This window comes from Stegastes partitus, unplaced genomic scaffold, assembly GCF_000690725.1.
Source record: "Stegastes partitus isolate 25-593 unplaced genomic scaffold, Stegastes_partitus-1.0.2 Scaffold329, whole genome shotgun sequence".
Lineage (NCBI taxonomy): Eukaryota > Metazoa > Chordata > Actinopteri > Pomacentridae > Stegastes > Stegastes partitus.
In genome coordinates this window covers 23,130-33,393 of record NW_007578060.1, presented here as the reverse complement: position 1 = coordinate 33,393, position 10,264 = coordinate 23,130, and the positions used below count along the sequence as shown (strand labels likewise).

Here is a 10,264-nt window from a genome sequence, read left to right as displayed (position 1 = left end):
ATACAAGGAGGGCTTGATGCTGGAAGGCTCATTAATTGTTAATTATTGTTCATAATTGTTATAATAAATAGTAGGGCTGGTCCCAATAGCACGTTTCTGAGCCCAATTAATGATTAATATTCGGCGTGATCAGAGGGGACACTTCCACCCTGGGGTAGCGCTCCGACGGAGTGGAAGTGTCCAGAACACACAGGCAGTACTTGGCTGCTGATGCTAGTTTAGTTAGCGCTCACACTTCTGTTTCCACCATCGGCGGCGGCGGGGGAGTGGCAGATACGCTCCACCGTTACCATCCATGTTTGCTTCCATAAACACTGAGCACGCTCGCTACGCGTGATGTCGTCGTGTCCTCTTCTGCGCATGCGGGACACTTTTGGGTCGTATGAAGTTCACACAGCAGATCACATACAAGTCGCATTTAACTGGAAATGTGAACGAACTCACAAGAAAAATGGATTTCACAAAAAAATCTGAATTCAGCATCAAGTCCTGCAGTGTGAACGTAGCCAATCTGTGGGATTGTTCAGTCAGATAACACGCCGTTATCCTGATTGGTGACATTAAATGTCATGTCGGAGTCAGAATCCAAGGCTGTCGCTATGTTAAGGCTGTTTTTTTGGGTTCCGTTTGTTTTTCCTAAAAACCTGTCGGAGAGCAAGGTTTAGGATTGTTAAGGGTCAGATTATTAAGTCACGGCTGTATTTTACAAGCTCAGTGTTTATGAAGCTGTCCACTTTTGTCATTGAAGCAAACACTTGGTTTATAATATACCAACATTAGAAGGAACAGTTCTCTCAACCAGCAGAGAGTGTTCTGTTTCAAAGCCACCAGCAGTGTCAGAATTGTGTCTTAACATTTTGTGTCTTATTTTGGAGAAGTTGCTGCTCAAGATGGTGGGTTGCTGCCAGACGACACGCCGACCGAGGCGGTGAAGAATCGTCGGCCGTTCTCCAGAGGAGCTGGCAGCAGACCAAGACCTTACAAGGTAAAAGCGTCAAGCAGGTTTTCTTCCTTTGCCTCTAATGTACCACCTACTCAAGCCTGGGTCCAATGGTATTTTTTGGAAAATAGTTTTTGCTCTTATTGGTGGATTTTCAGACATTTTGAAAAAAAATTCAGTTGAATACAACAAAGTCATTTACAGTCAAATCACAGCTTTCTAAACACCAGCAATTATTTCCAAACAATGCTCTGCCCAGGTCTGCATCCCACTTTTTGTCAATTACAGAGTTGAAGTAATGAATAACTCTAATACCATCTTTCAAATTCAGCCTCACTAATCTCCTCTTTCCAACTTTAAGCTTCATATTAGACACTCTGCATGTGCTGAACCGTTTAATAAATTATGGATGGATTAAGACGTATTCATAATACATTATAGCATGCTTTTTATTTTATTTTTTATTTTTTTAAAGCAGCATGATATACACGAGTCTCTGTTTTAGGCAGCGTGTTCTTCTAGCGTCTCTGCTTTTGGCTAACTTGTTCTGTGTTTCCGCACTAGACTTCTTGCTCAGGGTTTTGAGATGTGTATCTTCATATTTTAAGAAGATGGGGAAAGTCATTTCATGTTGTTGTGTCTGTTTTACTTCCTGGAGTGTCTGCTGATTACTTTGCAACTTCATGGTGATGTCAAGACTCCAGAAAGTGACTGCAAACAGCAAAAAAATCAGTACTTTATAGAGTATTTAGTGCAAAGCGGAGGGTAGATTGGTACAGATTTTCTTCTCAAAATATTTCTCAAAATGTCGCTCTGTTCATTTAAAGGGTAACTTGAAATTCTCAGGTTTAACTAGAAGGGGGCAATCCATAAATTTGCACCTAATGATGAAGATAGAGTAGTAACGAATCTATTTGGAGGTCAACATTACTGCTTCACACCTCTGATTTCACTGTTGAAAAGCTCTTTGCTCTGTCGTATATTGTTGGCTGTGACTCTTTGCTTCCGCTTATCCTGGCTGGCATTTGACCTCTCAGATCTGAACTAATCAAGCAAACTTGTATTTCCTGCAATAGTTTGTTTATCCGCTTACTCCTCTTTCTTGCAAGTAAGGGTTGACAAATATATGTTTTGCTTCGGCTGTGATTTTAAACCTCAATAACCGATCAGTAGCTTTGGAAGAGATTTGCTGTGAAAATCAAATCCAACAGAAACTCCGGCACAAAACTTCACTTGTACTTAAGTTTAATTAAAAGGGAACTTCTCAACATTTTTTCTCCAACTTTAGACTTCATTTTGAAATGATTTTATCTGCAATCAATTCTAAAAAGAAGAAAACTAATATGTCACCCCCTGCTTGAAAGAATTGTTGTAGGATTTTTGCGTATTTACCTTGAGATCTGCGTTGCTTGAAACTTCTGTAATGCTTTGAAATTCCTAATTACTCCTGCAAGACTGAGGAAAAAGGAAATGTGTTGGCTTTATTTCAGTCTGTATTTGCCGGTTTGCAAATTAGCAGTGCTGGTTTTATAAAGATCTCATGTACACATAGATGCACTGAGAAAAGCTTGGTGACTGGCAGCGTTGAAGCGGTTACAATAGGATTTGTGTACTGTCGCTGTTCTGCACAATTAAGTCATTGTGGCTCTTGGTCTGAACTCTTCCTTTGTGTTTTCTGAGTGTAACACAGCAGGTGCAGCATCTTTATAAGCTTCCAGTTGTGGTGACGTGAGCGTGTCATTTTGGTCATGCTGCTAATCTGTCCGACTGTTTGAACGAACACCAGATTTGTTAGCAGTCTTGTTGAACACATTTATACACATTATTGATCAGTGTTCAGTCTATAGCAGTTGGATTTCTACCACAAGTTGTTGAGCTGCTTGGTTTTGTGTTTTCTGGCCCGTTTGAGTGCTTGTCTAGCGCGCTCATTAACACCCAGTCACACTTCTACGTGTGGATCTCCGCTGCCACTGCATTTGCTAAATTCTTCTTTATCTTGTTTTTTTTAACTTCCTACTTCTGGCTAACACATTACTCTGAAAGTCGTAGTACTCTTCCCCTTTTTTCTGTCACTTTGGCTGCTGCCGGTCGCCGCCTCTGCATGTCACTAGTATTAGTGTCACTTTGGAACCTGTCTTGCTGGTTGGCTTAGGCAGTCCCCTCCTCCACAGGCACAGGAGAGCACTGAGGAGATGGAGTCCAGAGAAACTTACCCAGAACCCAGACCGTCCAGGAGCCCAATGCCGAAGCTGCAGCGGCAGCTACAAATACACTTATACCGTCTGCCTGATTTTATCCTGCAGTCTGCTCTGTCGCCCCAGTGTGTGGATATTTTAGCCTCGCATCCACTGTTGTCCCAGCTTGTAACCCAGCCCGCTATTTCACATTCACCTGAAATAAACTGTCCTCCAAATTTGTCCCAGCCTGAAACGCATCCTGCTTCTCCACTTACACCTCATCCCATAACAGACTCTCAACAGAAATCTCTGCTGTTACGTTTGCAACGTTTGCCTCGGTCTGTGGTGCAAACAGCCTTGCATTTGCACAAACCTGAATCATCATCACCATCACCACCACCACCACCATCATCATCATCATCATCACCTCCTCAACAGCATCCACAGTCCACACTGCACTCAGCCCTGACAGACAGTTCATCACAGTTGTGTTCTCAGGGACTACCAGAGTCTGAGGTGCATCACCCAGACGTTTGGATGGAGACAAACAGAGATAGCACAAAGAAAACTGTGCACACAATTGTGCCAGGGCTTCCTGAGACTGTCAATCCAGGCAGAGAGTTACAGGAGGGCGCGCAAGAGGAGGAGCGGGAGGACCGACGGGAGGAGCAGCCTGAGGAGGACAAGGAGGACTCTTCAGTAACAGAGACAGTGCTGCAAAACTGTCCAACAACTGACCCACAATATGTCCTTCGTTCCCAGAATCCAGCAGAGTGTACGTCAGTGAACACCCTGACGGGTTTAACTAACGGATTTCCCCAAAAGGGCCTGTTGCAGAACAAGTACAAGATCCGTGTAGACTTTAAGGTGAGTCTGCACTAATATCCGGTGTGTGTGTGTGTGTGTGTGTGGAACTGACCGTATGTTGCCTTTCAGCAAAACAAAACTGATTTGGCTACATCAACACTAATTTATTTTCATTTCAAAATGCAGAATTTATGCTAAATTTACACCCAGTGTTCATGTGGCTCCAATGTTTTGGGGAGTTCTGATATTCAGTTTTAGAAAAGCTGCTGACTCTGTGTTAGTTTGAAAACTCTTGAGTGCATTTTAGTCTGAACAGACACAGATGGAGACCTGGTTGTGTCTTATCAGGCCCTGTGTGTGTCTAAGTTACTTGCAGTCATAGATGGCATAAAAAATTTTTTGTACAAAATGATGAACATGTAGATTTGACTGACAACTCGAGGACACACATTAAGAAAATGTTCACTGTGGTGATGAATGACGGGAGAAGTGGGGTAATTTTCTCTTAGATTTCTTTATAATCTGTTGTGTTTTTGCAATCAGACCATTGGAAAGAATGAAAGTTTAAGTCACCTCTGGACTCACTTTTTTGTAAACCTGGAGGCTACAATGCAGTCTACGACCTGACCACCTTCTACTCATGTGTTATTACACTGAGCTATGTCGTCCAAGCAAAGAAATCACTGATCTTTCTTTGCACTATTACAATTGACCCTTTGCTTCCTGTCTGAGCCGGCTGCTCTTAATAGATGCTAAAATGCTGGACAGAGGTTCACTTCATGAGTGTAAATTTAGGTGCTTCAAAAGGCATCTCTGCTAGCTGTGGCTGCTTTGTTAATTTCCTCCTAATGATTTGTACCACTGTAAAATAATTGGAACATAAACGTGCATCTCATTTTTTTTACTGTAGTTGCATCTGGAGGGCTTGATTAACATTTGGCTGCCCTTTCTAGATGTGAAGGCTCTGTACTGTAAATGACTGGCTGTAAAAGTCCAGAATAGCTCTATTATTATTATTATTATTGTTATTATTATTATTATTATTGGATAACACAAATTTGTAAGCTAAAAGAACAACATGTATTTAAGGCTGTATAAATTGACGATATCCAGGAGACAGCATGTGGAGGACCTGCCATGCTCCAAGCAGTTTTTTTTTTTTGTTTGTTATTAACGGTTAAAGAGCTAATTCAGCACCCTAAAAACAACAACTCGAATCACTTTGTTAATGCTGTTGTTTGCTGTGTGTCTACCAGGAGGACTGTGCTGTCCAGAACGTATGGCTGATGGGTGGCCTCAGCGTTCTCACCTCCGTTCCAACCACTCCGCAGCCCGTCTGTCTGCTCTGCGCCAGTAAAGGCAGACATGAGGTAATTGAGCTCATTAACAAATCCCGAACAGAGTGGCAAGATAATACCTATCACTCATAAATACAGTGCACTTTTCTGTTCATGTTTAATTGTTGTAAAACTACTTGCAGTTCATCTAAACCATCACGTTGTTCTTAAGCAGCCAAAATGGCTCTAAAAAAGCCCCAAAAGACTCACCTGGATGTATTTTTAACTCGTCCGTCTCCCTCTTCTATCAGATGATATTCTGCCAGATCTGCTGTGAGCCTTTCCACAATTTCTGCCTCTCGCCTGAGGAGCGCCCCCTGATTGAAAACAAGGAGAACTGGTGTTGCAGGCGCTGCAAGTTCTGCAACGTGTGTGGCCGTAGAAGCAAAAGCACAAAGGTACGCCGCTTAATATCACCTGGGATGTAAAACAAAACACGTCTTCAGTTACGTTACAGATGCAACCGTACGAGGAATTTGAATAACAGAGTTTTATTTAAATGCACATGACGTGTGCAGCTTGACAATTCATTCTTCTGGAGTTGTTTTTGCCCCTATAATGATTGTTTAGTGCAGCATATTGATGGAAAGATGAGTATTTTTTAATTTCTTTATATTATCTAATTCTTTTAAGTGTAACGTGCAGCATTTTGAAGAATTGTTTAATCTTAAAATTTTGTACTTTGGACATTAGCAGCACTTCATTCTGTTTGCCATATTTGTGAATTTGGAAAAGTGATGATATGGGACAGTTAAATAGCTGCCCCACTCATTAACACATAAACTATGTGTTTTTTTTGTTTGTGTTTTTATCCGTAGCCTGTGTTGCAGTGCAGAAGATGCCAAACCTCTTACCACCCTTCTTGCTTGGGACCAACATACCCGAAACCTATGAACTGCAGCATGCCCTGGGTAAATGCTTTAATAGTCTTGTAGTATACACAAATCCTTGTCTTCAGGATATTGAGAGTTTTCCTGCCTGAAATTAATTAAAGTACACAAAGGAGGAGCAGTGGCAAGAATACATGACACTGTGCATCATGGATGTGCTGTTGCTTTTTTTGTGACGGCGTCGTGTCTGTGCAGGTGTGCATGACGTGCATACGGTGTAAAAGTTGCGGCGTGACTCCTGGAAAGACGCTGGACTTGGCCTGGAACCACGAGCAGGACCTCTGCCCCGACTGCTCCTCTCTTCACAACAAAGGTGAGAATCTTGCAGAGACATCAGGGGTTTCTCACATCATGTTGTCTAAAAGAATGGCCTGCCCAAATATGGTTGTAGCTCTAGATATGAATGTCTGTATGTTTATGTTTATGTCAGGGAATTTCTGCACCGTCTGCCACAAATGTTACGAGGACAGCAGCAGCCAACCGTCACAGATGATTCGGTGTTCAGAGTGCAGCCACTGGATTCATTACAGCTGTGAAGGACTTTCAGGTGAGTCAAGAGTGTCATTGCAGGCAATATATTCCTGCTCTCTGGTTGTTGTTTTGTTGTTGTTGTTGTTTTGTAAGATTATATAAGAATCTTTTCTATCCAAATGTACAGTTTGTGGAACAATTTGAAGAATGGTTATACAGTAGAACATCTGTATGGTTATTTAAGAGATTGCAAGATAAGAACGCTTATTTTAATTGCAGGTTTGCTAAAATAAAACACATATGTCTAATTAATTAGAATGCGGAGAGTTTAGAAGGTATTGACACACACTTGCCAGAACACAATGTATATTCTTTAGAATTTATTTGAACTAATGAAAAAATAATGATTTAAAGGAATTTCAAACATTATGTTTATTAAAGCACATATTCTACCTAAAAAAGTTGTATATCCTTGTGTAAAAAATTTAACCAAGGGTGTCCCTATAACTGACCTAGCTGAGCAGGCAACCCATGAACAGGGGCTATAGTTCCACGATGCAGCGGTTGTGGGTTCGACTCCTGCTTATGACCCCTTTGCTGCAGGTCTCTCCCTGTTAAAAACAAAAAATGTAACCAATACATTAAAAAAGTTAGGATTCTGTTTAACTTGTGATTTAGAAACAACCTTCATTTTGTTCATGTTGTCTTTGTTGTATCAGAGGAGCTTTTTGGGCTTCTGTCAAGTCAGCCAGAGAAAGCGGATTTCACCTGTTCGACCTGCAGCCGGCACCGAGCCGAGCGCAGCAGCTTGAAAGAGGGGCTGCAGAGCAGACTGACGGCCGGGCTGGAGGAGGTGCTCATCGACCTCCTCTGTTCCAACAGCACCCGACACCTCGTTATCTGTAAAGCGGTAAGAGCTGCACGCCTGAGAAATAATGCACGGAAACAAATGAAAGGAAGCTGCTTATCCTTAAAATGTCTCCTCTGAAGATATGATAAATTCAGATGTATAACTAAATTAGTTCTATTGTTTTTTTGTCTTTCAGTGTCAGGAACCCACACAGTTTTTCAAGGGACAGCAACCGGTCTGTGATCTGCAAGCTGTTGAGAAGAAGTTCAAAAGGGGCGGTTACACCTCAGTCGTGAGTATATTGTTTTTATTAATCAGCTAATTATAGAATCCAGCACATGACAACTGTCTGGACAAAAGTAGTCGGCAATAGAAGTATAGAAATAGAAGCTAGATGATAATAATAGAATATAGAGAGCGACATGTTTCCTTGTTCACCGTCACCTGGTAGCAGTGAAATCAAGTATGTCGTCACACCTGTGAGATGCTCCTAAACCCTTTTTGTCTGATCGCTCACTCAGAAAGCCTTTCATGCGGATATCACGTTTGTAATGAGGCAACGCCTAAAGGAAGAGGAGCTTCTCCCCGAGGATCAGAGACCGACCATTCAGTCCAGAGTGCACTATGACAGAGTGAGCTTCCCTCTCCTCTTATTCTCCTGTGCTGTTTATTTTTAGAAACCCACTCTTTCACTGTTATCTCGTGGAAATCTATTTATTTCTTGCTTGTGTGTTCATGGTCACTGTCTCTCGTTTGACAGGCTGGAATGTGAAGCCTCCAGATGTGTTAAATATTGTGAATGAGCGCTGTCTTTGCTTTACATTTGGTCTTACTTGAGTTCTGCTTTTCTAACAGGTGATGATGCAAGTTTTCAGTTGGTTTCCTGCACACTACCTAAAGAAGTGGAACTCCTTCTCTGAAGAATTCCCGAGGTAAATACACTCAACATTATCCCCTCGACCAGTTTTTCCTCCATGTAGACAAGAGCTTTGCAGTCTAGTTTAAGCTTTAGGTGATTGTCCAGAACAGTGAACTAAAAACTAAGGTGTCACTCAGGACACTTGTAGTGGATGGACAAGTGTCTCAAATGCCTCTGTTTATGTCCTCTGCTCTTTAGCGGCATGCTTCCTGAGGCGGTTCTCCCACCATCTAAGGAGCACAGTTATGCACAGTGGCTGGAGAGGACATACCAGGCCAAGGAGCGCAGGGGCCCACAGACGGGGAAAACTGAGTCTCTGCTGCCCTCAGTCACCGCACAGCAGCCTGGTGCATCGCACAGCCTCCCTCTGTATTCAGATGGTATGGAAACTATTGTGGCCTGGTCTGTATCATGACAAGCTCAGGAATGTGGTTTAGTCAGCACCTCTGGACTGCAGATGATTTCTTGCAGAAAAAGATCACAGTTGTGCAGGTTTCTCTTTTGCACTTGCAAAAAAATTTGCTTTTCTTCTAGTTTTGCTTTGTTCCGTTTAAAATATGTTCATTTGATCCTCCAGAGTCGACCAAGACTGAAGACTTGAGGCAGTGTGCCCTGTGCCAGCAATACGGAGACTCTGTTCCCAGTGTGAGTTTAGCTGCCATGCTTTGGTTTTCATTACAAAGGCTGCAACTAATGGATGTTTAACATTTAGGTTATTTCATTCATTTTTAAAGTGGTCTTCTTCAACAATCAAACTTGTAGCAGACCAGTCGTAGAGTTGTTTCATGTATTTCATATTAAAAACATCTAACACGTGGCTACAGAGTCAGGATATATTATACGTATTTCCTTGTTTGCAATCCTCCACCAAAATCTACTTCTTATTAAGTGATGTGATTATATCTTTGTCCTGACAGGAAGCAGGACGGCTCCTGTACTTGGGGCAGAACGAGTGGGCCCATGTCAACTGCTGTCTGTGGTCTGCAGAGGTTTATGAGGAGAATAGTGCTCTTCTGCAGGTGCACAGCGCTGTCTCAAGGGGGCGCCACCTGGTAAGACATCACTGAATCAAGCAGTTATCATGGATATTACTCAACTCAGTGATCAAACTGTGTGAAAGTGTTTCGATAATATTTAATAATCATTGTGTTCGTCCTTCATCCTCCAGCGCTGCGATCGTTGTGGGCAGTCAGGAGCCACGGTGGGCTGCTGTCTCGCCACCTGCCAGAGTAATTTCCACTTCATGTGTGGTCGAGCCCAGAACTGTGTGTTCCAGCAGGACAGGAAAGTTTACTGCTACAGACACAGGGATCTCGTCAGTACAAAGGTGCAGAGACAAGTTTTTTGTTTTGTTTTATTGTTTTTTATATAAATGTATATTTTTCACCCCTTGTATCTATTGATTTTTGTACATTGCATTAATTGTTTGCGATTCTTTCCAGATCGTGTCTGGGAAAGGGTTTGAAGTCCCTCGGCGGGTATACGTGGATTTCGAGGGGATCAATCTCAGAAGAAAGTTTCTTACAGGCCTTGAGCCAGAATCCATAAACATGACCATCGGTAAGAATATCTGGCTGCACAGGACACGTCTCCCCATTAAGGGCTGAACTGTTGCTGCTGTATACCTTAGTATGCTGAACCATATCATCTGTTTTCTATTTGTTCCAGGCTCTCTGCAGATTCAGAAACTGGGTGTGTTGTCAGAGCTGTCGTCAAACGGGAGGATGCTGTATCCTGTTGGTTATCAGTAAGTGGTCATTGTCATTATATCGTACAGCTTTATTTAGGTTCAGATTAGAACTTTATTAACACTTTCAGCACAAATATTCTCTCAAATAAGAAACGTATCATATCCACGATTACTGTCAGGCAA

At 42.2% G+C, this 10,264-nt stretch overlaps 1 protein-coding gene across 3 annotated transcripts in view; it reads left to right on the top strand.

The window, feature by feature from the left end:
• The window catches only part of kmt2ba (lysine (K)-specific methyltransferase 2Ba), a 32,398-nt gene that overhangs the window by 12,525 nt on the left and 9,609 nt on the right, over positions 1-10,264 (top strand). Inside the window, exons 9-25 of one of the 3 annotated variants that reach the window (XM_008283827.1) lie at positions 879-985; positions 3,112-3,984; positions 5,181-5,294; positions 5,513-5,659; positions 6,080-6,172; positions 6,347-6,464; positions 6,582-6,698; positions 7,342-7,532; positions 7,669-7,764; positions 7,994-8,104; positions 8,328-8,404; positions 8,590-8,771; positions 8,969-9,036; positions 9,309-9,443; positions 9,560-9,718; positions 9,834-9,951; positions 10,060-10,138. In XM_008283827.1, coding sequence (XP_008282049.1) covers positions 879-985; positions 3,112-3,984; positions 5,181-5,294; positions 5,513-5,659; positions 6,080-6,172; positions 6,347-6,464; positions 6,582-6,698; positions 7,342-7,532; positions 7,669-7,764; positions 7,994-8,104; positions 8,328-8,404; positions 8,590-8,771; positions 8,969-9,036; positions 9,309-9,443; positions 9,560-9,718; positions 9,834-9,951; positions 10,060-10,138 — 2,785 coding nt within the window. Of the gene's footprint in view, positions 1-875; positions 986-3,111; positions 3,985-5,180; positions 5,295-5,512; positions 5,660-6,079; positions 6,173-6,346; positions 6,465-6,581; positions 6,699-7,341; positions 7,533-7,668; positions 7,765-7,993; positions 8,105-8,327; positions 8,405-8,589; positions 8,772-8,968; positions 9,037-9,308; positions 9,444-9,559; positions 9,719-9,833; positions 9,952-10,059; positions 10,139-10,264 lie in introns of all 3 variants that reach the window. The other 2 variants (XM_008283828.1, XM_008283826.1) reach the window with 2 other exon arrangements.